This window comes from Fusarium tjaetaba (genome assembly GCF_013396195.1).
Source record: "Fusarium tjaetaba strain NRRL 66243 chromosome Unknown NRRL66243_c0000056, whole genome shotgun sequence".
NCBI lineage: Eukaryota > Fungi > Ascomycota > Sordariomycetes > Hypocreales > Nectriaceae > Fusarium > Fusarium tjaetaba.
In genome coordinates, this window is record NW_023501252.1 from 34,727 (window position 1) to 60,858 (window position 26,132).

Below are 26,132 nucleotides of genomic sequence, written 5' to 3' on the forward strand. Positions count from 1 at the left end.
TAGATGTCACCAATGCATTTTCGTACTGTGGTTTCGGACCGCCGAGTTCAGCCTTCAAAACAAGAGCGTGGTGAGGCTTTCTCTGAACTCTCAAGAGAATCTCTGTCCGAGAAGCAAAGATGCTCCGAGATCAGACCGTTGGGAAGAACGTATGGTTCCTGGTATCAACCCCGAAATGTCAGTGGCCAACTGGTGGTCGGAAACAAGGTGTGGACCAGTCGAACGCCGTCCTTTCACCCTCTCTTCATCTCGGTCGTCTAAAGTGGATTCCGCCACACCCATCGATCGACAGGCATGTTTTGACTTCTGAGTGGTCGTTTTGGAAGAGGGGGGTACTTCTGCGGCGCCAAGTCTAGCGAACAGTTTGTCGAGGCTTTGATACAGGCTGTATCTTTAAGCTTGTTAATCTGTCGCATGACAGCTCGACGAGAGGCTTCTACGACGCATGAATAATTGGGCTGGTTATTGAAGCAATATCTCACGCTGTGTCTCTCGAGTGTCCTTCCACTGTGTCTAGTTGGCCTCACCTTAGAACGCGGCATATGAGGATCGATGCTTGGTGCATGTTGATCAGGGGTAGGTGATGAAAGGCGAAACCAGGGTGTATTCTATTCCCTGGATTAGAGCTAAGGTAACTGGCCCCGGCGGAAGTTGGTGTTGCGTTACTACCTAATGCGGTAGGTGGCCTCTAGTCTCCCTAGCCCGCCTGGTGTTTGGAGGCCGACCGCTGAGATACAAGGACTTGTGCAAGTGTATAACCCTTTTATGCAGGGGCTCAGAAGCCTTTGTCCACCCTTGCCTCACTGAAAAGGTTTGCATAAACGTTGAGCCAGGGATTGTCGATAGGTTGTCTTCCAGACCCTTGATAGAAGGCCAAGACATGTCTTGTTTCGCCTTATGTGCAACCTGGTATGCGGCATATAGATGGTTTTAATATTATCTTGAAGCTTATTTCTTGTAACTATAGCTGCAACGTTCTCTGAGGCGTTGTGATCATGTTGGCTCTACTACATCAAAAGACGGAACATGAAGTCTCAAAGCACAAGTTGTAATAACCAATGAATTCTAGAAATTCATCTTGGATCAGCACTGCGCCATGGTGATTTTATCCAGGGCTTGCATGATTCATTTGATTGGCTTCATCTTCCTTGCACAAAATCTGATACAGCACTAAACGCTTCGTGGGGCAGGGTTCCCAGGGCCACTCCTCTAATGCAGGAACCCACAGAGTACCTATGTACTGCAACCACCCTCTAAATCCGCCCCGGAAATGGATGTCACGAGCATCTCATCTCTTGTAGAAACTTGGCATTGATTAAACTATTGCGCACTTCAGATTAAGCTGAGGCTATCGGAACGCTATGTTGAACAAGCAATCCCCAAGATAGAAACACCAGCTGACGTTCGTCACCAGATGCGTGAGCTAGTTAGGCTTATCAACTAGATATGTGGATATGAAGGAGGGCCGAAAGTGCAACATCACAATATAACCAGAACCGAGATCAGAAGTTCTAATTCTGGATGAAATGGACAGCGATAGACTCCGAATTGCAGGCCTTTAAAAGACATATCTCGGTTACTTCACTGGGATCGATTTGGAGAGATTAATGCTACATAGAAATTGTAAATACGAAAATGTGAGACAAAAAGAAGATGAGAAGATTATCGAGTTGTGTCGGTGAGGACATTTGATTTCAGCTTCTCGAGAGAATACATATTTTCGAGGCGGTGACGGTGATCTCACATGGATTGTAACATTGCATCATCACAAACTGTAAAGAGGCCTCAAAGCTCAAGAAGCATGGACGATGTCGCTATGGTTATTAACTCACAAGAGCAAATTCAATCTCGTCCAATCTTAGGCCTTGGATGAATGCTTATTCCCGCGATGCTCGTGCCTTGTCACACCATCAGCCGCTAGATACGTACAGCACTGTAGTTCGCTGGTGTTGATAAAAAGCAGCATTCCAAGCCATGACGTCGATTTGATTTGAAACACAGAACCACAATATTGGCACCTTACGCGGCTCGCTGTCTTAAAGGTCCACTATCAACGATATGATCGGGCTGTCCGTATTCGATCGTCGATTACAATCACAGCTGGAGATGCTTCTATTCTTGTTCGATATGCTGTGGGCTGTACACTCTGCTTGCGTAACAACAAAGATCCTAAAAGGATTCTTGTGTACAGCTTAGAACACCCCTGCTGGACCCCTGCTTCTCCTTGGTTGGGTGTTGGCTGATTGTGAGCCAATGCCCCAGCCGGTAGTGGCTTGCCGCCTCCTCCTGACGATCATGCCGCCTGTCATGGAAGCTTGGCAACGAATCGTTAGTTGCAGCGAGAGCCCGCGTATCAAAAAACACCCGCATTTCCGAAACAGCATAGCCTATACCAAGGTATAATAAACCTCTCCGCTATAGGAGACTTGCAACACTTTCTCTTGTTAAATAATGCAAGATAAAGAGTGGATTCTCAATGTTTGGCAATCATACACAGCTCCAACTAGTCACCAACAAGGAGGGTACAATACAGATGGGGAAATGAAGCTGACGACTCTTCTCTGTCTTGGGCAACCTAATCCATTGATAATCGCCCTCATGCCCACCAAAGAAGGCTTTGCACGTGTGTAGCGCCGAGCGCCTGTCGATCTCTGTTGTTTCAGCGCTTGAGTTGTCGATCGTCACTATTTCCCAGGAACTATCGAGAAACAAAGCACACGGCCCACAGACGCTGGGTCCCAAGTTCACGTCATGCGGTCGAGTAATGCACCAGCGATGCTTGTCGTCAAGCAAGATATTCGTTTGTTCCAAGTTTCAGATGGCGGCCATGCCGACTTATTCTCCGAACGAAACATCGGTTATTTGATCGGCCCTCCGAATCAGTTTTCATGTCAAAAGTTCAAACCGAGTGTCGTCATGCGAAGCGCCTACCACCATGAGTTGGCAATATCGCTGGTAATAAGCGTTTCCAGATTCTCATATTCCGGCCTCTTACCCATCCATTATTTCAACTTATCATACGATGAGACTCGTTGTTTTTGCGATCAGCACTATGCAAGTTGTTGACGCTGTCCCTTTACCGCGGGGTTTAATCGGTCTTCAAGAGACTTTAATTGACATCCATTTCAGGTCTTGAGGATCTTATACCTGATTATTTTGAGCTTTTGGAAACGCTGTCATAACGTTGACACAACCTTGTCAATACCTAATCTTTTGACGACTAACAGTTTTCATGTACTTCACTTCCATTGAAATACAGTTGAAACGGCTGGAGCTTCAGGTATGAGTATTTGTCTCACAGCCACTCACGCTCGTAACGCGAGTTTACTGGCATCAACATATGGCTTTTTGGTATAAAAATCACCTCGACGTCTAAAGCGTGTTGAGAACTCGGGCGTATCTGACATCCAAGTGGTTGGTGCCGATGAGTGGAAGTCTGACGCACAAGTTTGGTAACACCTTGATCGATTCAAACAAACATGGCTGGGGAGTGCGAGTGTTCAGTTCGTGCTTCACAGAAACCTCGAGGAGTCGCTTCTATCTGATCTGGGTACCTCGATCTTGAGGTACAGAAGAAGATGGAGATCCAGTTACAGCTTGCCTCGATTGCCCTACCCCACAAGTAGGGCTCACGTACCCTGTTTGACCTGACATGTCGAATCTTGTAAGGTTCCATCATGGCTCACATCTGCTCAAAGGATGCTATTCGATATATGTTTAGCTCACGAAATAGAGTTATCAGAGCGTTGAAATCTTATGGGTCGAATACTGTTTGGGTTCAAAAGTAGCTCAAGCTGTCAAGACTGTCGGCATATGTATGCATTTCCAAACAAGGTTAAGTGCTGCATCGCCAAAGAACTAATGCAGTATCTCGTTACATGAGATGTCAACGAGGGTTTAGATAGGTTGGTACCTTGCAGTTGATGAGCTTGGTGATGGAGGTTCCTGAGTTGGTGATGGGGGAGAGCCTTTTACCGAACATGTGCCGAGAGAGTTACCCCACATCGACCCAAGAAGTTCAGCGCACCGACTTTTAGAAATAGCACGTCTCGATAAAAACGCAGTCTTCACACGCTATCCAATCCAAAATCAGCATCAACGTCTCAAATCGCCTGTTTTTGTGCACATTTCGGCTCCCTTTGAAGCTCCTGCCATTGGGATAGCTCCAGATCCATAACCTGTACCCCTGCCTGTTGCACAGGCTCCTTTTCCCCAGCTTTCAATACCAACCACGTTTAGGCATGACCCCTCGGTAGCCTTGTTCACCTTGTCCGTTTATTTTCTATCATAACTATGCTGGATGCTGTGTATCTGAGGCTGCCCGAGTTATAGCAGCATCGTCCATACTTGGAATACCTCTCACTCTAGTGTTTCTCACAACCTGAATCTTTGATCATGGAAGCTCAGGTGAGTTGATGCGTTGTTCTTCCATCATCTTCCTTCGTCTTTGTCCCATGACGCTCGCTAGGGTGCTCTCGTGCCCCGCCATTTCAACCGTCACTTTTGGATGGCCAAGCCGCATCGGCCCAATGTCCACACTTTCCAGGCCCGACCCGACGGAATGGTTGTTATCTGAAGCTTATGAATACATGATATCGTCTCTTTGCTAACTCTGGTCCCAATGGCTCAGGTCGAGAATGCCGTCGGGATTCTCTCGAACCCCACCTCCGATCAGTCTCTCAAGGAGCAAGCTTTTGAATACCTAAACCAACTACGAAACGATCCCTCAGGATGGCAAGCTTGCACTACCCTCTTCGCTCGAACCCCTCAAACCTCAGAAGTCGTGCGCATGGTCTGTCTCGAAGTGGTCAACTATGCGGTGCACACTCAAGGTCTCGACCAGGCAAGCCTAGCTTTCCTCAAAGACACCCTTCTCCAATACTGTCGCCAAACATACGGCCCTAACGCCCAGCAAGAAGCCGACCCTTATCACCTTCAGAACAAGCTCACACAAACATTGACGTACTTGTTTGTCTTTCTTTACCAAGACGGATGGCAGAGCTTCCTCGACGACCAACTTGAGTTGACCGGCCTCTCCACAAATACCGACAACGTCCCAGGCGTCGTTTTTTATCTTCGAACTCTGGGATCCATCCATGACGAGATTGCAGATATGCTTCTGTCACGGCAGAGCAACGAGACCAAGCGAAATACCGAGCTCAAGGACCAACTTCGAGCTCAGGATATGCACAAGGTGTCTGAGTCGTGGAAGCAGCTCCTAACACGATACTCGAACAACGATACCGTCGTAGAACTTGTTCTCAAAGTCCTGGGCAAGTGGGTTAGCTGGATGGACATCTCCTTGGTTATCAGCCAGGACATGCTCGGGCTGCTGCTGCCGGTAGTTGGCCGACCAAGCACTGATGTGCAAGACAAGGTCCGCGACACCGCCATTGATACCTTGAATGAGATATGCGGCAAGAAGATGCGTTCGGCAGACAAGATGGAGATGATCTCCTTCATTAACCTCAGGGAGATTGTTGAACAATTAGTTGCTAGCCCCCCGTTGAGCGAGTACAAAGGAACCTCTCGTTACGATACGGACCTGGCCGAAGCAGTGGCCAAGTTAGTTAACACCGTACTCTCCGATATCGTACGGGCCCTTGAGGACAACCAGATCAGTGATGACACTCGCGCTAGAGCTAATCAGCACCTCCAAGGGTTCCTCCCTTTCCTTCTGCGCTTCTTCTCTGACGAATATGATGAGGTCTGCTCGTCTGTCATTCCCGCCCTGACAGACCTTCTCACTTTCCTCCGTAAACTCACTGTTGTTCACCAAGACTACGGCGGTATGCTCGCACCAATTCTAGATGCCATCATCCACAAAATGAGATACGATGAGACTACCACCTGGGGTGATGAAGATGAGCTCACAGATGAAGCTGAATTTCAAGAGCTTCGTCGCAAGCTGCAGAATCTGCAAAAGTCAATTGCAGCCATTGACCAGCCTTTGTACATGGATATGCTGAGCAACTTGGTTGCCACCACTTTTCAGACTCTTGATCAGCAGGGCTCGCAAATGGACTGGCGAGATCTCGATCTTGCATTGTATGAAATGTACCTCTTTGGCGAGCTTGCGCTTCCCAACCAAGGACTGGGCACCAAAAACCAGCCTTCTACTGAGGCCTCGGAGAGGTTGGTGGTTATGATGCAGAAGATGGTTGAATCTGGTGAGTACTTCAGTGAATCAGTTACAGTCTGGTGATGCTAACCAATGTAGGTATTGCCAACTTCTCTCATCCCGCCATCCTTCTGCAGTACATGGAGATTTGTGTGAGGTATTGCGTGGTTTTCGAGAACCATCTCTCACAGTACATCCCTCAAGTTCTAGAGAACTTTGTGCGATTGGTTCACCATGACCACGTTCGGATAAAAACGCGATCGTGGTACTTGTTCCACCGCTTCATCAAGCAGCTGCGTGCTCAGGTTGGCAATGTTGCAGAGACAGTCATCCAGTCGATCGGAGATCTCTTGCCCATCAAGGCCGAGGTCCCTGGTGATGATGCCGACGATGATATGTCATCAGACGAATCTGACCACTCCGCGGATGCTCTCTTTACAAGCCAACTGTACCTTTTCGAGGCCATTGGCTGTATTTCCTCGACCCAAAGCACACCTGCTGATAAGCAGGCCTTGTACGCTCGATCTGTTATGGACCCCCTATTTACCGACATGGAAGGACACCTCCCACGAGCCAAGTCTGGAGATGCGCAGGCTACCCTTCAAGTGCACCACATTGTTATGGCGTTGGGTACATTGGCCCACGGGTTCTCTGACTGGACTCCGGGTATCACCTCCGCTAATGCACATGGACCTCCTGACAAGGCTGTCTCGGATGAGTTTTCTCGCGCAGCTGAAGCCATTCTCATTGCGCTCAACCAGCTGAACTCGTCTTCTGAGATCCGAACTGCTTGCCGATCAGCCTTTTCTAAGCTGTTGGGTGTCCTTGGTGCTGCCGTGCTGCCCCAATTGCCCCAGTGGATTGAAGGACTGCTGTCTCAGAGCTCATCTAAGGATGAGATGGCCATGTTTCTTCGTCTACTGGATCAAGTGGTGTTTGGCTTCAAGGCTGAAATTTATGAGGTCTTGAACATGCTCTTGACGCCTTTGCTTCAACGTATCTTCGCTGGGCTTACGGAACCCATTGCTGGTACCGATGATGAGATTCAGTTGGCCGAGCTGAGGAGGGAATACCTCTCTTTTCTCCAGATTATTCTGAACAATGGATTGGATGGTGTTCTCGTCAGTGAATCTAACCAGGGCTTCTTTGAGCCTATGATTACCTCCATCATTGAGCTCGCCAAGACTCTTGAGGGGAACATCGGTGGTAGCCGTCTGGCTTTCACACTGATGACAAGGATGGCAGCCATATGGGGAGGACCTGACGTTGCCACTATTTCGCAGAACCCAACGGCCCCCTCTGGAAGCCCCAACCCTGCATTCCCTGGCTTTGACCATTTCATGATTCAAAGGTTCCACTCGACTTGCTGGGAGGTTATGAAGAACCCCAGCTTCCGGCCTTACCAGGACGCTCAGACTAAGCAAATTCTCACAGAGATTGCAGGTCTAGAGCAGACTATTTACACCAAGACGGGCGAGTCTTTTATCCAAGAACTCCAAAATAACATCTTCCCTAGCGTTGGGGTTAACGGTGATGACTTTTTACGATCTCTTACGACGTCGACGGACAAGAGGCAGTTTGCTTCATACCTGCACGCCCTGCTCAAGTCCCGTCAGTAGATACTGAAGGAGAACATACGATTGCAATTTAAAGGAGACATCATGTCTGGAAAGCATGCATGGCGAGGTTGAACTCATGATGATGACGATTGGAGACCATGGCGGATGTATGGATGGATGTATGGATGGGAGCCTCACGGCGCATGTTCAGGGAGTTTTGCGGACAAACATATTAGAGCTAAAAAGAATCGTCTTCTTTGTCATTCGCAGTCAAAACAAATATTCCCCCTTTTTAGTTATTTCATTTGGGCGGCTGGATCTTATGGAATGTGGAGAGCTGTTGGGAGGAGGATAAGGGCGTAGAGAAGCTTGGACAAGGATGAAAATAAATACACTTCTACATAAGCATATGACTTGTTTGTCCAGGCTGATTACCTTGTGATGATATTGTTTGATATTTCTCGGAGTACCTCGACTCTCGGCTGACAGTAATAAAAGTGTTCATCTGATAAAGGAACCCCTGACCTTAGGCACGTCGTCTAAAGTGGACTAAGCTATGACGAGAATGAGGCCGTGAATCACTTCCCTGATCTGACGATGAACTTTGGTGTTTCCGTTTCCTCCTTTCTTGGTCGTTACTTCTTCACAAGGTAGCGAGACGAGTAGCACTTTCTGTATGGCGACTTGAATCTATGAAAGGGGCTACCTTGCCCCTACCTACAGCAGAGCGTCACCTAAGGTAGGTACGATATCAGGGGGATACGACTCCTCCTGATTCCTGGCCTTCTTCTAGCATCATCAGCTTCACAGATACTACCATCATCATTCGATTCCGATTCTATTCTACTACACACTCGTTATTGTCTTTCTTTAACAACATCTCCATTGTTGCAAGTTTAGAGTAACGCACCTCAATTTTCCCTGCTTCACACGAAATGAACGCCTGCACGATGGCATCGAATTCGCTTTCTATTTACTCCCAAAGTCTCCCAGCGTTTGCTGAGCAGGCGACGTGCGCCAACCCATATTGGTCCATGAGTTCAGATCTCCTACCGCAGATGTCGTCCTCGGCTCGACCGCCCAACGAGGGAAACTCCCAAAGAATTGTTGAAGATGAAATTCAGGCCCTCCTTGGACGTATCGACAACAGCATCTACGAATGGCGTTCAGACGATGGTACGAACACTACTGAAGAAGTCATCAATGTCCCAAATGCGCCCGTTATCCCCGCTGGAGAAAACACAGAGTTTGATACGCTGCTCAGTGGGACACAACCAACAACTACCTGGTCAAAACAAATGGGTTGTCTGGCTTTTTACCTACTGAGAGGGCATGATAGTTTGACGGCCATCTCAAATTGCTTACCCGATATCATGTGGATAATTGACATGAACAACAACGTGGAAGAAAACAATAGCAGCGGTGATACTTCCGGCGAGTCATTCCAATCCAATGGTACCAGTGGTGGTGGCTCATATCAGCAAACGGGACGAAACGGATGCAATCCGCCAACTAGAAGCCGAGCTATCATCTTGATAAAGGCCATGCTCATGCTCATGCTCATCAATCAACGGTAGCTCCCCTTAGCTTGGTCCCAGCAAACAATTTTTAGTCCGAACAGCGATAACATAGCGATATACTGAATTAGTTCAATTAATAGGGTTGACTAAGAAGCACATTCAGAGTACAACCAGCTCCTGAACACTATTATCCAGATTTCTCGAGTAGGAAGAGTTGGATTCCATCAGCCGGGTCGAAGTTTGTGACTAGATTATGCTTGAATAGCCCCTTAAATTCTAGAATGGACAAGATCCTGTTAAAAGTCTATGAGGTAGTGTCTGCTGAGTGTTTGCACGAGGTCCACAAAGTAAATTATTCAGAGTGTTTGTATCGAAGAGAAGAGAAGAGTTAAAAGCGCAGTACCACCCCATGTAGCACAGTATAAACGGCTGAGAAACGGGCAACATAGGCCATTGGTACTTTTCTCCATTCAAAGGTCATAATGGATATTGTCTGAACCACAAAAGGCTCATCAAATAATGTAACCTCCCCCAGTCAAGCAGCGCCAATCCCGAACCCCAGTCCCCTCTTCAAGTTCCACACACCACCAAAGCACCTCCTTTGCTTTGTCAGGCTGGCCACTCTCTTCGTAGGCGCGGCCCAGTGTGAACCACGCCTCAGATGAGTTCCAGCCAGAACCGAGCTTGGTGAGTGTAGAAAGGAGCGCATACGCACGATCACGAGCCGCAAGACGGTCGACAAGTGGTAGACGGGTGGCCTTGTACGCAGCAGGAAGTTCGTCGTCGTCCATGGGTTCCATGGGAGTAAATTGAGTTTCTGGTGAAGGGCCCAGACCGAGAGGTGTCGAAGGCAGGGGAGAGACTGCTTGACTGCCTGAATTTGGCTTTGAGCTGTTTCCTATGTTGAGGTTGAGCAAAGCATCCTCCAGAGGCGGTATCGGAGGTGGCGGGAGGAGATCTTCACTGTAAATGTCGAGCAGGATGTTAGAAAGGCCGATGATTGCAGTAGGATGATTTGGCGTATGTGTGAGGGCGGTTTCAAAGTCGTTGCGAGCTGCATAGGGGGCTCCTTTCGACAGAGACAGTTGACCAAGCTACGAAGAACATTAATACACATCACATAAATTGCAGTTAGGGGTTGGTATCTTACCTCTGCGTATAGATCACTCCATAGATCCTCTACGGTCTTCTTTTCGGCCCAGCTGGGAGGCCTGAGAGCACCTGAACCAGATGGATCCCTGGCCAAGTCGGCCTCCAGGCTCTGAATAAGTCGCTGTGCTTCTGTGATAGCTCCCTTGGCGTCCTCCCTCATACCTGCTCTGCGGTAGAAACCAGCAATCATGAGCCAGACTCTTATCAGAAGGACCACTCGTTGAGCCCTCTCCTTATCCTTGGGGAAATGGACAAGTGGTAAGATGCAGGTGGATGCGTAAGCGTTGTCAACTGATAGCTCAGAGTAGTCGGTTGACTTCGTTTGCGTCGAGAGATACGAGTTAAGGTGTCCTATAGGCCGCCTTGAGAAAGATGAGCCTCTCGTTGCCGAGTGTCGTTTACTTGAGTAGGTAAAGAAGTCCGATTGCTGCTCGTTCTCTTCAACCTCGCCGTTTGGGCCAGCTGGTGTGAAAAAAACATCTCCATCGACAACTGTAGGTCCATGGGCAGATGAGATAGCCCCAATGCTGGAGGATCGCTGTCGGCTATGGCTCCGATCGCGCTTCTTTAGACTATTGCTTCTACCCGTAGCGCTTCTATTGCGACGCACTGAAGATGCTGATGTCCTTGGTCGCGACTCTGCTAGGGATCCGTTATCTCCCGTAACCTGGATCGTCGGTGCACTGCTGCGCATGGTCGCTGCAGTTTGAGGTCTGGGGTTCCTGTCACCCGCAGCAGTGTAGACCTGCCTCGTAGGTGGTCTGGATCGATCATTGCTGCCAAAGATGGTTCCCCTAATGCTTCTAAGCGTGCCAGAAGTTTTTGGTGGTTCCACGGCCTTGGGGGGGGTTAGAGTAGGTTGGGCTGCAACGTTGCCAAACAGCCTCGAGAAGAGAGTCAGCAATTCGAAGCTGGCATTTACAGCCACGTCTGGGCCTTCGAGTAGCTCGACCAATGCAAGTTGTGTCATCTTCACCTCCAGGATGCTCTCCTTTTCACCATCATCCATATCGTCGACGAGGCCATGTTTGTCTTCTGAAGTATCTTTTTCCGCCTCGTTGAGGTGCTCGCTTCTATAAGCTTGATCGGCCTTACCAAACAGAATTGTAGTATCTTTAAATTGTTCCAAAGCACCATCGCAAGCCCTCGCGGCCATGCTATAATCTTGCCTGGCACTGAGCAGGAGAGCGAGCAGATGCCAAACAGGAATAAGAGAACGCTCTTGCCAATATGGCCCATATACCAGATCGTAGTTCTCTTCCTGATCCTTGCTTGCTGTCAAGGCAGTTCTGACAGTCTCAATTGCAGCAGTCAATTCTCTTCGCTCAGCCAATAGGAGGCCAAGAGCATAAAAGCTCCTAATATCTTTTGAGCGCCCAAGCTCAGCTGCAAGAGACTTTCTTAGACAGCGAATAGCCTTTTGTTGAATTTCGGTTCTAGCCGAGGCTTCATATGTGATTCTTGACCAATGAGCCTGGGACAGGCCAATAGCTTGCCATGCAAGGGCAATAGTATGCGGTGCCACGGGCGGATGTGAAGCGCTAAGCTCATTGTGTTCCGAAATTACAGGCGTGGGGTTGTCTTGCGAGGTGATCTGCAGTAACTTTGCCAACCAGTCTTCGAGCTCGGATCCAAGCTGGTGCGCTTTTTCCGCTGCAGATCGTTGGCCATATCGACAGAGAGCTAAAATACACTGCGAGATTGTTTCGAGGACGGTCGCATCGTCGTCCAGACTAGGTTCAACAAGCCCGGTTTTGTCAACACGAGCCTTGCCCTTTTTGACAATCTCAAGGTAGGAGTCGAAGGCCTTGAAAGCGAGGTCGAATTCGGCAACCGAAAGGTGAACAAGGAAGAGAGACCGGAGAATAGATGTCGAATGGTAGGTCTTCATAGCCGCGCTGTAAAGAATATCGAGAACTCCACGGCTCAGGCTGCTTCGCCCACCCTGGCCAAGGTCCTTTTCACTCCATCCTCGCCCACAGAGAATAGACCAGTTTCGTAGTACCTGATTGACAAACGCTTCGACTTCCTCACGCTCCTCGTCGGCTCTGGGGAAGGATGTCTCGCCTAGCAAAAGTGTCTGGTACGTAGCCTCGGCATGCTTGAGCTCAATGCGCAGCTGATTCCGAGGTGAGAGGTCCCCCGCTGTGTTGCTCACAAACCCGGTAGGAAAAGGTTGATCGGTATCAAGAATGGATGAGAGGGCAAAGTAGTACTCTCTCCATACCGTTCTTCGAGGTACAGAACCCTTGAAGCCGTATCCTCCTGTGACAGGAGTAGACATAGTATCCCAGAATCTTGCCCACGCTCGATAACCCGCCATAGAATCGGCGTCGACCTGTGTGATTTCGTTGCTTCGGTATGCTTCGCCTGAGAGCATGCAGTATTCTGTGAGGAACAGCTCTGACCAGTAACGGAGCTGTCTTCCCATGCCTTGTTCTGCCCAAACTCGTCCAAGTGATGGAAGACCAGCTCGGTAGGCAGAGAGTGCCTGCTTCAACTCGCCGCTGCGCGCAAGGCAGTTAGCTTTGAGATACGCAGCTTTAAGTGAGCAAACACTCGTCCATTCAGCACTTCTGTCGGCTGGGTTGATCTCGCCTTCCTCCAAGTTGTTCTCGGGTAGTCGACTGACACAGAGATTATAGTCTCCTAGTGTCCAGTGCAACCAACCCGCGCATACCTCAGCTTGGAATCGGTCATTCTCGTGGGCGGCTTCCTCGTCAATTGCCGCTTCGAGCCTTGGTAGTTGATCCGTAACATTGACATCGCCTGTGTTTACAGCAGTTGTTGGCCGACCTTCGGTGTTAGTGTGAGCTGCAGCTCCCGTCGTTTTAGCGATGGCGCATTCGGTTTCGGCCGTCAATGCGAGACCTGATTGAACAGTATTAGCTTTGTGGCTGATATGAAGCTATTCGGAGAATGACGTACAAGCTCTGTCGGGAGCATGTTTGCGGACTTTGCGAACAAGCTCCGGGACCAGATCCCAGTTGCCGTCGCAGCGGGCATGGTCCAGCTGATTAATGTATTGCACGGCCTTGGGCTACAGAGCAGCAGCGATACAGAGTCAGCTTCGTTATAATCGGCGAGGGCGTTTTGTTTCGTCTTACACCCATGGTTCGTTGGAAACCTATTTCAGGGTTTCAGGAGATCGGTCTCGGACTTAGACTAGCAAAGAGATGGCGCCGAGCGCATGGCGAGGAAGATTGATTGCTAAATAGATTTGAATCCTCTTACGAGAGGCTTAGGAGAGTTACGATATCGAATATAACAGTTACAAAAGTCAATCGTGATGTTTCAGAGGCCGCCTGAGGTGAATGGTATAATTGCGGTCTCTGGACTTTCAAGGTGGTCAAGATTGGGTCGTATTTGCTGGAGATGAGAGCTGCTGGGACGACGTAACTCAGCTCATCAGCCAATCAGTGCCATTTAATACAGCACGGTTGGATCCACCGTCAGGGGTCTTCCCGCCAGTCAAGCTAACCCACCTTTGGTATGCTTGTTGCTAGGGACCTACTGGACTGAGAGCAGAAAAAAAGTTTCAATGGAGTCTTTCTTGATGAATCTACAGCTTCATCATAGTTCGAGGTTATAAGCCGAGATTTCCAGTTGAGCAACAGAATTGGATACGGAATATTTGTTCAAACATACCTGAACCTCTTCTGCGACTGCTGTACTCGCCTTTCACACGTGACGGCTCAGTATCAACCTTGAGTTGATCTACTTTTATCTCGGCCAATATCTTAAAGCTTCAACTTGTCGCAAAGCATCTGAGACCTCACAAACTATCCCAGAAAACCTCATATAGGATCCATTACTCATGGCTGCCTCACTACCACCCGATCTGCGGGTTCTATGCCGCAAACTCACCTCAATTCCCCCAACTCAGCTCCCTCATGCGCTGCCATCTCTCATCAACCACATCCTACACTGCAAAGAGCCATTGTCAGCGCCTTCGGACCGTAAGGTCAAGGATAGCTCCTCGGAAGGCGCTCAGCTTGCCCATAAGCTCAAAGCTAGCATCACTACTCATCTTAATGGTCGAAGCCGTGAGGCTAGGTTCGCAGCAGTTGCTCTAATCAAGACTGTGGTTGACGTTGGTGGATGGGAAATCCTACGAGGTTGTCAACCATGGGTCACTGGACTCCTGTCTGTAGTCGAGGTAAGTTAACGCATCCTTATCTATAGGCTTACTACTCACAAATCTCAGAAAAGCGATCCCATTGCTTCAAAGGAGTTGGCCATTGTGACTCTGACACGCATCTACATCTCAGTCCAGCCATATCAGACCCTTGTCCGAGAGATTGCCACACCAACAATCCCAACATTTGTTACAGCTTGCATAAAGCTCATCAGCTTGCCCAAGAACGGCGAGAAGCTCCAAACGCCCCTGTCTGTCATTGAGACTATTTGCGACGCCTTATCAGCCTTGATTCCTCTTTACCCAACAACCATTCGGCCTTCAAACTCCAAGCTCAGAACAGCAGTCAAGCCTTATCTTGTTCCTACACAATCAGACGAGACTGTCGTTCCACAAAGTCTTCAGCGAGCTTCGCGAAAACTTGTTATCTCGCTTCACCATGTTGCTGCCAAGTCAGGAGGTAGTGATGAGTGGGCCAAGCTGATCGACACTCTCCTGAAGGAGCTACACTCTACAGCTGACCAGGTCCTCAGAGCCGTCGAAGAATCATGGGAGGGAACAAGCGGCTACACTCGATCGCAAGTTGAACTCGATAACGAGCCGAATGGTGGTGGCTCATCTGCGGAAGAGCTCCCAACATGGTCAGGAATCAACGCTGGGGCTGATCGTTTAATTGGCCTATTCCAGTATCTGTCTGATTGTCTGCGATATCCTACCAAGGCGCCCGTCACGATACCCACAAGCGCGCTTGTCGACGCTGCATCTCGGTTGCTTCTCATAGCCAGACTCTCGCCCAAGTCCCAATCTTGGGATCAAGCGCTTCAGACCAACGCTGCGATTGCCAGGGAAGAGAAGGATGAGCTTTGGGCTGCGTTACCAGATATCCACATCGCTGCTCTGCACCTCATTGAAGCCTTGTTCCAGCGTCTGGGTCAGAACGCTGTGTCTATTGCCCCAGAGGTCCTTGACCACCTTGTCCGAGTATTCAAATCAGGAATCAACCTTCCCATAGTCCGAACGACTGGATACACTGTCCTCAACGAGATCTTGCTTATCTCTGGCCCAACACTATCCAAGCCTTCGGTTGGTAGTTTGGATCCTGTATTTGGCGCTTGCTGTCGCGACTTGCAACAAGATGCGGGCCACCTTAAAGAGGCTGAGAAGCCAGCGGCGACTGGCACCGATAGTAAGAAGAACAGCATTGCTGCCAACGCTGATCTTTTCCTTCAGCCTCAAGCCGCCGCCGATGTCTCAAACCTGTCCCTAGAGCCCAAGCACAGGGCCGCTGCTGCCAACCTCTTGCCCATTATTCTGTCAAAAGTACCACAGCGACATCTCAAGGCTTCTTTGCGTGGTCTCGTTGACCAAACAGCTATCTTGACAAATAGCCGTGACGCTATGCTGGCAAGTGTTCTCAACCCATACAAGGACCAACGTGGGCGAGTGTATCCTAGCATTCTTCCCCATCTTACTCAACAATTCCCCGATGACAAAGATCTTGAGATTCTGCGTACCAACATTCGAGCGGGCGCTCAGAGTCTCGCTGAGGGTGAAGAGTCATTAGAGGCTCTCCCTATCGAAGAGGAGGAAGAGGAAGAGGAGCAAGATGAGGAGATGAAGGATGGTGACGTCGAGGAGCAAGATGCAGTGCCTGAAAAGAAGGGTGACCTGTTCAAGCCAGGAGCATTGCCCACAATTCCACATGCGGAGAAGAATCTCCCCATTCAGAGCAATCCATTTGCTCCTATTGAGAAGGCTGCTCCCTCAACTGAGAATGCCTTCGCACGGGCATCCTCACCACCAAAGCGAAAGCACGAAGGTTCAGATTCTGCACCTCCGAAGAGACAGGTTCTGGAAAAGTCGTCTTCTCCTGATCGTGTTCTCCCGGCGCCCATACCAAAGGCCCCAGTTGTGGCCAAGGAACCCGAAGAGGAAGAGGATGACGACGACGATGATGATGAGAGCGTTCATCTCAATATGGAACTGGACGATGATGAAGACGAAGATGAGGACTAGCTATTTCACGAGACATAGAAAAGTAATTTTAAGAGATTTATTGGGGTATAAATATATATGAACCGATCCCTAACCTTCTAGCCTTCATCGACCTTCTTAATGCAGGATAGCACGTCTACATCCAAAGTGGCCGTTGTCTCTTCAAGTAAATCCAGAAACGGCCCAACTCCTCCCTGCCATAAGAACGCCTGGAGCAATGATGCCACCTAGTATACGAAATAGAAAAGGTTCCGCCATGCTCAGTCCCTGAGCCAGGCGCGGCGCTTTTCCTCCTTGCGAGCCCTTCGCTTCTCTTTGAACTGCTTCAGTTCGGCCTTGGAAGGCTTCTTCCCGGAACGCTCTGCCTTCAAGCTTCGACCGTCATGGGCATTCGCTGCGGCCTCAACGTCAAAGAAGGCGTTCATCTGGCGCTTTGATTTGGCTTCATCACTATGACGCTCGGGCCCTTGGCCCGCTGCTTGGAACTGGCCTGTGAAGCGGTTGAACGTTGCTGTTGCGGCGTATATCTCCGAAGGGTCGGCGATCCCAGTGCTTGTGGTCGCAAATTGGTCTTCTTCCTGTGTGCCTTTTGCGTACCAAGCGTTGGGATCGTAATCGCCATGGATTGCCGGGTTGTAGCCTCCAGCGATAGGTTTCTCTGAGGCTGGAGGTTGAGGAACGCCTGGGGCGGTGCCTGGAGCAGCAGGTACAGGAGCGCTCGTGGCAATACGAGGGTTATCCCACTGAGACTTTCCGGTGAAACGATTCACAAAGAACCAAGCCTGCGTGTTTGGGTCCCACTGACAGTCCCAACCATCATCCTCTTGTTGCGGCGCAGGCTCGTTGGGCAACGGAGGGCCACCAGGTACAGGTTCGCTTGGCAAAGGTGGTCCATCTGGTGTTGGCTCTTTCGGAAGAGGAGGCGCATCCTTATCGTCGGGGCCGCTGTTTGGGTCCTTAGGAGACTCAGAAGCCTCTCCGTCTTCGCGATCAGAACTCTCCTCCACCGGTTCGATTGCGCCATCGCGCTTTGGCGATTCTGGCTTTTTCGACTGGGCTGCGGGCTCCTCTACGCCTGCGGATGGCTTAGGCGACGACATGGCGATTATTGTGGTTGTTGCTGCGATGTTGAAGCGTCTATCATCCCAAAAATGAGTTTACGAAAATCGACAGTGTCATCATGATACTTATGCACCTGGAGTTTGTCTTAGCAAAAATGAGCGAGTGTGGTTGTTGTCATCCAGTAAATGGAGTCGCAGGCTACGCTTCACATAGCAATAGTGCTTTATACACGCTGTCGAGAAACGAATCGTTGTCAGTGACGACGTAGGATCTAAAGAGAGGGTAAATGCAGATGCGAATAATAATGAAGAATGAATCAGAGGCGCCTGTAATGATGCGTAAATTAGGCGGGGCCTTCCCGGTAAAGCGGATAGCTCCAGTCACGTGACCGGTTCAACCTCCAAGCTTGTCAGTCTGGAATGTCCTGGAAATACAACTTATAACCTTGCATCTCAGTGCTGTACGACCATATAATATCTGACCCCGATGAGTCTATTCAGCGAAATTCATCATATCAGCCAATGCGGATTAAACTGCCGTTGTCGTAAGATGGTCTTACTTGTCCAAGGCCTCCCACGAGGGAATGAGGCTAAGCAAAGCCTCGACCGTTCTGAATGGGCAAAGACCTCCAGGAGGCCCATAAGCCAATTCAATAGCTTTCAGCTCTTAGCATTTATCAATGGCAATGCATTCGTCAATGTTTTGTCTCCGCTTCTATTGTTTTGTGGTTGATTAGTTTACAGCTATGTTTTGGCCAAGTCGCTTGTTTTGTATACATCTCACTTTGTTAGTAGCCACAGCTCATGGATCATCAAATGATGAGTGTGACTGCTATCTCACTAATGGCACCAACTCTGCATATTACTCACGACACAGCTTCTATGACTACCGAAACCTTGGGGACTATGCGGGAGTTCCCAGTCCTATCCAAAATGCTTCCAGAAAAGCAGGTGTAACAAGCGACTATTTCAACAGCGACACTTGGGATGACAGCTGGAGCATTCAAGACTGGAGCAATCGCGGGAAAGGCGTCAGTCTCTCAGGCGATGCAACTGTCCTAATGATCAACTCTCCCAACAACATCTACATTGAAAAGAATGACGACAAAGACGCAGCCTCGGATACGTTCCTCACTATGCGAACCATGCGGCTGCCCGGTTTCCAGAGCGCTGCAGAGTTCGACTCTGTGTCGACGTATCACTACGTCTCAGTACGGATGCTCGCTCGTGTCACCGGCAGCGCGGGTGCATGCATGGCTGTCTTCACGTACCTTGGGGGTGAAGAGCTGGCAGATGTACAAGAAGCTGATATCGAGATCATGACCCGCGATCCCAAGAACCGGGTTCAGTACACAAATCAGCCTTCTTTCACAGAGGATGGCGATGATATCCCCAAAGCTACTCGTAACGGAACCCTGCCCGAGGGTGTTGAGTGGGATGATTGGGTGGTGCACCGATTGGATTGGACACCTAAGCGCTCAACCTGGTATGCTAATGGTCAAGAAGTTGCCAGTATAGAATTCCAGACACCCAAGGACCCGGCACAGATCATTCTCAACGCGTGGAGCGACGGTGGCTCGTGGAGCGGGAATATGAGTCTCAATGGTGCAGCATATATGCAGATCCAGTGGATCGATATGGTTTATAATGTTACCAAAGACAACGAGGAGAAGAGAAGTTTAGATGGCAGGGGGTTGGAGAGAGATGCTGAGCAAGACGGTGAGCTGGTTCGACGAGATGATAGTAAGGGTGCATGTAAGGTCGTCTGTAGCATCGATGAGGCGGATGAGGCTGGAGAGACCAAGATACTTTCGAAGAGTGCGGCGTCTCACATGCTGGATATGCGATACGGGACAAGGACGATTGCGTTTGGAATCATGCTTTTGGCGTATATATAAAGCGTTACAACGTTGGAGCATATTTCCGGGTTTATACAAGTGTGCGTGGAATCGTTTTACGTGATTGAGCTCATGAAAGACAGGTATTTAGTTTTCAGGGTAGAATATCCCCATGTAATCCTCTTTAGTTCGTCATGTCTGACCTTGCCTCTGTCCTCAAAGACGATGGCTTCAACACTAACAATAGGGGTTCCAGAACATCGCCCTCTTCTCCCGCAATTCCCCAGCTTTTTCCCCTTCCTCACACTCTCACTATCGTCGATCATCTAAAGTAACAAGTCCCACTGATTATCCCGCATCCGTTCCGACCCGCCTCCGACTTCAGATCACAGGCCTCGCCCCAGTGTCAACTAGCAACTGGGGACTGAAGCAGTGAAGCCATTAATAACACTTACATAACGCATAACAAGCCTCGTGGGTATTCGGCACTACGCCAAGATTCACCGTGACTTGCTTGACCTTGTCCCACATCATGTGGCATCTTCCCCAGCTCAATCAAGTCTTGCTTGGTTCCTTGTTGGCTCCTATCCGCTGTGTCCATGATCGTGCATTTCTGGGGTAATATTATTGACTAGAGGTTCAGACGCTGTCCCACTCGGTGAGATCGACGATAGACAATGATGAAGAGTTGATGGAGAGCGATACATATTTCAAAAGATGGTATTCAATGCGTGCTTCGTTACGCAATTGCTATGTGCAAGTCCCAGGTCCCGTTATAACCAACTATTGTATGATTTGATATCTCAAAAAATAAACACCGCTTTCAACAGATCCTTTGTCTGATCATGTAACTTTTAGAAATTCTCAAACATTGCGTCTTCTGTAAAACCAAATCCCGACATCGTAATATAATGCTTGTGTTCTTTTTTCCAGTGTCCTTTCTGCGCCACTGCCCCATCAATTGTTTTCAGCCGACAGGTAAATCTCGCTCTGGAAATGATTTGTCGTTAAAAGTTGTGATAAGCGATAATTAGGTGCTTTTGTATATAGTACTGCGATAGCTGTTCAACACGATATAATCTCTATGCCGAATTGTTCTGTCTTTGCATGTAGTCGTCAAGTCCTTTGACGTGTCTTGCCATCAGGATGCTACAATAGCCCTACTCATCCCCAGCGGGGTATGACATGGAGAATGGGTATGGCTATAGGCCTCGCTGTGGTGAGCCTGTTGCTCAAGTCTGTTGCGGTGGGATATATCTATCGCACATCCCGCAGAAGAATCAACAAGTCAATCGCGTCGAAATTGCCTTTCAATCAAGTGCGACCGTTAAGTGTTGTTATCTTCATGAAGCATGCCAATGGTCCGCGAGGTTGATGTTAAGGAGTGGTTGGTTTCCCAACCCCCCAAACTCTCGACCATGGATTTCAAGACTTGAGCGAGCTGACGGGAGTATGGAGTCTCCCGTAATAGCAGCTCTTCGGGCGTCTGTCGGTGGATGGACCCTCTAGGTGACCAGTTCCAGAGGTTTGTTCGAGCAACATGTTCACCTCATGTTGGCTTGTTCGAACTGAAACTGTTGCCCATTGGGGAATGCCATGCTGGCACTCAATCCAAAGGGGTCCCAGTCCAAGCCATTCTGGTCTAAAAGCTGGGTCATTGATGGATACTGCGAGTGCGAGGTTTGTGGCTGCTGGACGGGTTCATGAGATGGTGTCATCTGGTGTCCAGGTCCGCTAGAGGCAGGCGACATCATCATAGGCTGCTGGTTCTCTCCATTGTAGCCTGAGGGGTATCCTCCATGACCAGCTGGTGTTTCGATTTCAGGCTCGTCAATCATACCGTCTTGTTCATATTCTTGCTCTACATGGTTGATTAGGATGTGTTATCGATGAGCTGACGTGAGAAAACTTACCAAGCTGTTCAATATGGTTTTGGAAGGCAGGAGTAGGGTAGTAAGAAGCTCCGGATCCTGTTTGACCTCCACGTCCACCGTTCTGCATCATCGATGATCGAGGGACCTGTGTGTTCTGAGGCATCTGTTGCTGTTGCTGCTGGGGCATCTGCTGGCGCGACATGCTAGTCATCGAACCTCTCATTGACATGTTATCCGAGGCGGCAGGAGAGAAGGCGGAGCCGGTATTACTCGGCGAGTTGGAATGAGATGATGGTGTAGGTCGATTCTTGGGTGAAGTAGCATTCGAATGAGGTTGAAGCGGAGGTGGCAGTACTGGCACAGGCTCAGCCTTGGGGGCGATGTTCGAGTTTGATCGTCGAGACTGGTGGTGCCGGTTCATAATCGCACGCTGGATAGGAGGAGGCTGAACGAGGTTCTGAGGCATATGGGTTGGTCCCAAGTTGGGACTACCCGTCTTCGCGCGAAGCTCAGCCTGGACATCGATTCCCTTTTCGAGGAGAATACGCTCGAGAAGCGAGTTCTTGTATCGAAGCATCAGACACTCATCGGCAGCAGTGCGGTGAGCCGTCTGGAGGTTGTGTAAGTTGGACTCATGGACGCGGATGGTCTCTTCGAGTTGCTTTATGTATTCAGTTCGGCGCTCACGAAAAGCAGCTTGAGCCTGTCGGTTCCTCTGCTTTCGCTCTTCGGAAGTCGCATAAATCTTTTCATGTTCTGTTAGTCGCTGTTCGAGGGCGGATGTATATGTGCGTCATGTTGTCTTGGGGAGAGACACCTGGGTAAGACCCGAGGTGAGAGCGGGGAAGCTGAGTTGTCGAGGTAATGTCTTGGTCTATCCCCAGTTCCCGCATCGTGTTGTTTTACAAAAAGCTATCCATCCTTGTAGTAGAAAGACGGAAAGCAGTGTGTAATGTAGGGTGCATATAGTGTAAGTAAAAAGGAAAACAAGACAAGACTTACAGGCTTGCGGCCGCCCTTCCTCTTGGGCTGCTGAGGCTCTTGGGTGGCATTGACAGCAGAGGATATCGCAGGGTGATGATCGCCCTCAGGGCTGGAGCCAACGAGAGAGTCGGTCTCTTCCCGAGAATGACCGTTTAGGCCGTTGAGATGATTGTTGTTGTTTTGGTGTTGCGCAGGATCCGCCTTGTCGATTGACATCTTGTCTGCCATTACCCAGACCGGGCTACTAGACGATTTGCCGCGCAGCGGCAAACGCCCCAGAGACGCAAAACGGGAATTCTGTTACGTGACGAGGTGGAACGTCAAGACGACGACGGGCGCAAAGAATCGAGACAGGCAAGTGTGCGCCCGTTGGGTTTTTGCTTTGCGGTTGCGGGCGTAAGGAGAGCGGGCGCAAGAGATAGGAAATGCAGCCCGGATTGGGGGTCGTACGGGGGTCAAGAGCGTACTGGAGTGTGAAAAGGGCCCTTATCAGACGCAGAAACGCAGACAAAACCAAAAACGCTTGGCTATCAGAGACGGCACTGGCTGAGCGACAATGATACGCGCTGCGTCTAACAAGCGCCTATCAGTTGTAGGTCGCAGGTAAGGGTCTTTGCAAAACGTAAGAAATTCTACCAAGAGATAAAAGACGGGCTGTAATTCGCGTCGAGTTCTTGGGGGGGACAGTTGCGATAACAGAGAAGGGGATCACTCAGGCCGCAAGGGAATACGGTTTTATGTAATGTAAATTAACAGGAGGGGGCAGCCTAGGAAACTCCTTCTTTTCTCTGTCGACTCGAGGGCCTTAGCCCTTGAGCCAATCAAGGCCTCGTATTCGAGGGATGAGAGTGGGCTTCCAAGGCCCATAAGTGGAGCAAGGAGACATCCACTAAAAAAACCAGTCCATCTCAATCTTCACCTTAAATTCTTCAGCATGGCCCCTTCACCTGAACCCATCCATCAATCAATCCATTGGTTTCGACATGGACATCCATCGTCAAACCATACCGAGTGCACGGCCCCATCGTGATCTCTTTCTGAACATTTCACATGAGGCATAAAATCGTGAAGCGTGCAATCAGTTGCCGACAAACAGTATGTGCACGCAGCGTCACTCGCAAGGGGCGAGTGAGAATCGAGTCTACCGTAGCAGAACAGACCAGGCCAGCCCACTCGCACTCCCACAAGACGCTGCAGCCATGCATGCCCTGGCACTCTCACATCCCACTCAACCTTGGAACTAACTCTTCTCGCCCATCCTCTTTACGGTCGAGCTGAACCCAGGATGGAAAAGACCAACCTGGCCCTGGTGTGAGACAGTGGGATGCCAGAGATACGCTCCATGATAAGCATACAAATGGTCTTTTCGAGGCTTGAGATTTGAAGATATAGAAAACCTTCAGCCCCTCGACCGTCATCACCATCAAAGCTTTGATCGTTTTTCGCTCATGTGTCGTGTGGCCGCCGGCTGAATGTTCGCTCGGCCGCCGGGCCACTCTCTCTGTTGGCTGAATTGATCGGCAGCTGTAACATCGGAGCCCCCGCTTTCGCTCCAGCCCTCTCTCACCGGAAACGCTTCAGTCACTGGGCGGCTTTCGAGAGACCAGCAAGGGCGGCTTTCGGTTTTCCTAGTGGTGTTCAACGGTACGCGGTGCGCCTTGGTGGCGGAGGGCATGTGCCAGAATGAGCTTCTCGTCTTTTATGACAGACAGCCCCAAATCTCGCACCCATTTCATTGACCCAATCATCGATCTGTTGTGCCGTGGTGGTTGTTAAAATTTTCAGCACTTGTTGCAATCTCTGACAGATGCCCTCCCTTGTCGATGGAATTCGAAGAACCTGAGCTAGAGCTCACACTGAGATCCGTTATGCCAGCATTCTGGTCCGTCATTTCGCTCTGTGCGGTCGATCATCCTGTCATGCTTAATTACACCGTTTGTTTTGGCTGTGACCCCAGCAGTTCTAGAAAACTCAGGGAACGACTATGACCCATCATTCTGGGGCTATCCCTCAACAGGGATCTGTTTATCTTGAACCCCCGCTGTGCACCCCAACCTTTCTGGCTATCATTCACATCTGATTGATGGAGGCTGCATCGAAGCCTTCAGCTCTTGTGGTCATCTGGTACAATATTGAGCAGTTGAGGCGCCGCTGGCTTCATACCTACACAATAGGTGAATTCGGCCCCCGTCACGACCGATGACCGGACTCTACACAATCACATCTGGCTTACGCTGCCAGGTCACTCAGACTGGTAAAGCACCGGGTGGAGATGTCAGCGGCATGAATGTCCAATAGTCAACGTATTTTGCTTAGCGCCTTTTCTCGAGGCATCTTGATCCTGGTTTCTAGAGGTCCTCCGAATCCTCCGAACCGAGTAAATTATCCACAGCCTATCCCTGCTGCATCATGTGTTCCAACTACACGAAGCTCCCAAAATGATTTGCGCATCTGGCTGTTGTGCTGTTTGAATAGCAGTCAGGCAGTGCAATGAGTGCAGCAAGTGATTGACGTAGCAGTCTCCTCTGACAGACAAATTCTAGAGACGATGAAGTCAACTCAGGGCACACTTTTTGGCCTATTTTAGCCTGACCAATGGCCAAAAGGCATACCGCGACATGTTAAGTTGTCTCTACGCCTGATGCTGTGTAGTGAGTGACCTGGCAGCCTGGGAAATTCTTACAGCATCTAACAAAGTCCTTCAACCCTTGAGAGATAAGCGAAACAAGCTTGTTGCATATCAATCTGATATGCGGTTGCTCATCCTTTCCAAAGACAACAGGCGCTACGTTAGCGCATGGTATGACGGCATATCCCAACATCCTGGCATAAAACCTTAGCACAAAGTATGCCAGCCAGGAACGGAAACGCTTCTTCAGAACTGATGATGGGCAGTATGCCATTGTGTTAAAACAGACTTTAGAAATACCGTTTCATCAAACCCAAAACCCAACGCCTCGATGGAACCTTGTGTCGAAGGTTCTCGCCTCTCCCCCAACAATCATAAGCTGGCTGAGGGCACAATGGCATATAATGAGCAAAGATCTGACCATGTATCCCCGGCCAGAGGCGACCAACAATCCCAGGCAATAGTTCATGCTCAAATGCTTGCGACGATGCATCCCATCTGCGTTTACACATGTGCCATGAGTCGCAATCATGGATAACCATCCCAGTCCGTTGTCTTTTAGGAACGGACGTGCATACGTAGGCCCCATGCCATGTTGTATGAGGTGGTTTAGTGGTGGAGCCTCACATGATGGAAAGAAACCTTTGGGTTCCATGGCCTTTTCCAGAAGCGAGTCCATGTCTGGTGAGGAAAACTCTGCTCAGTCGATTGTTCATTTCCTGTTGGTCCATGGCTTGCGGCTTGTTTGACTTTGATCGGAGCCACAGATCTCAAGTCCCTTTTTGGTAGGCGATAATTGCTAGTTCTGACTGTGGATTCACAAGTCAAAATTACGACTCCTGCTACCCCGGATCATCCATCCACATATTGTGGAATTCAGAGGAGTTGTGATCCCCATCTTGTCTTTTGACGGTGAGAGAGAGCTTATCAAATCTTAGCTTTGATACAAGTTGAAGCTCAAGCTGTCGTCTTGACTCTATAGTCCTCACAGTGTTGATGCTCTGATATGGCATCAATGAACGCGATATCAACCGATAATTGTGAATCAAGACTCTCAAGGTTGATGATGAGAGCACGTACCATACAACCACTTAAATGGTTGTCAAGCACGCCCTATCGATTCTGATGGGTTGGTTTCAATGGTTGAGGCTAGGCACACACGATGCAACCCTGTCTGCCTGTCTTGATCAATGAGAATCAGAGAGCTCTGCCAAGTAAGGTCGAAGATGACGGTTCGTCTCGCTTGACCTAGCAAACCCGC

The 26,132-nt window shown here is 49.5% G+C and overlaps 7 protein-coding genes across 7 annotated transcripts; 4 read left to right on the plus strand and 3 right to left on the minus strand.

Annotated features, from left to right (window-relative positions):
* Window positions 1–4,621: 4,621 nt before the first annotated feature.
* FTJAE_2690 (exportin-T) lies at window positions 4,622–7,740 on the plus strand (the record flags this gene model as incomplete). Its single annotated transcript, XM_037348909.1, has 2 exons — window positions 4,622–6,170; window positions 6,221–7,740. 2 exons carry the CDS (start codon window positions 4,622–4,624, stop codon window positions 7,738–7,740), a joined length of 3,069 nt encoding a protein of 1,022 aa, XP_037210175.1.
* An 875-nt stretch (window positions 7,741–8,615) lies between these two features.
* FTJAE_2691 (uncharacterized protein) lies at window positions 8,616–9,257 on the plus strand (the record flags this gene model as incomplete). The annotated part of the gene is made up of 1 exon (XM_037348910.1): window positions 8,616–9,257. The coding sequence occupies one exon, from the start codon at window positions 8,616–8,618 to the stop codon at window positions 9,255–9,257; it is 642 nt and encodes a 213-aa protein (XP_037210176.1).
* Window positions 9,258–9,712: 455 nt separating this feature from the next.
* On the minus strand, window positions 9,713–13,465 carry FTJAE_2692 (cargo-transport ypp1; the record flags this gene model as incomplete). The annotated part of the gene is made up of 4 exons (XM_037348911.1): window positions 9,713–10,294; window positions 10,351–13,223; window positions 13,281–13,392; window positions 13,460–13,465. 4 exons carry the CDS (start codon window positions 13,463–13,465, stop codon window positions 9,713–9,715), a joined length of 3,573 nt encoding a protein of 1,190 aa, XP_037210177.1.
* A 704-nt stretch (window positions 13,466–14,169) lies between these two features.
* FTJAE_2693 (uncharacterized protein) lies at window positions 14,170–16,506 on the plus strand (the record flags this gene model as incomplete). Its single annotated transcript, XM_037348912.1, has 2 exons — window positions 14,170–14,511; window positions 14,560–16,506. The coding sequence occupies 2 exons, from the start codon at window positions 14,170–14,172 to the stop codon at window positions 16,504–16,506; spliced, it is 2,289 nt and encodes a 762-aa protein (XP_037210178.1).
* Window positions 16,507–16,745: 239 nt separating this feature from the next.
* FTJAE_2694 (uncharacterized protein) lies at window positions 16,746–17,585 on the minus strand (the record flags this gene model as incomplete). Its single annotated transcript, XM_037348913.1, has 1 exon — window positions 16,746–17,585. One exon carries the CDS (start codon window positions 17,583–17,585, stop codon window positions 16,746–16,748), a length of 840 nt encoding a protein of 279 aa, XP_037210179.1.
* Window positions 17,586–18,607: 1,022 nt separating this feature from the next.
* On the plus strand, window positions 18,608–19,444 carry FTJAE_2695 (xyloglucan endo-transglycosylase; the record flags this gene model as incomplete). The annotated part of the gene is made up of 1 exon (XM_037348914.1): window positions 18,608–19,444. The coding sequence occupies one exon, from the start codon at window positions 18,608–18,610 to the stop codon at window positions 19,442–19,444; it is 837 nt and encodes a 278-aa protein (XP_037210180.1).
* Window positions 19,445–20,928: 1,484 nt separating this feature from the next.
* On the minus strand, window positions 20,929–22,458 carry FTJAE_2696 (MEAB; the record flags this gene model as incomplete). The annotated part of the gene is made up of 3 exons (XM_037348915.1): window positions 20,929–21,245; window positions 21,298–22,003; window positions 22,261–22,458. The coding sequence occupies 3 exons, from the start codon at window positions 22,456–22,458 to the stop codon at window positions 20,929–20,931; spliced, it is 1,221 nt and encodes a 406-aa protein (XP_037210181.1).
* Between the last annotated feature and the right edge of the window lie 3,674 nt (window positions 22,459–26,132).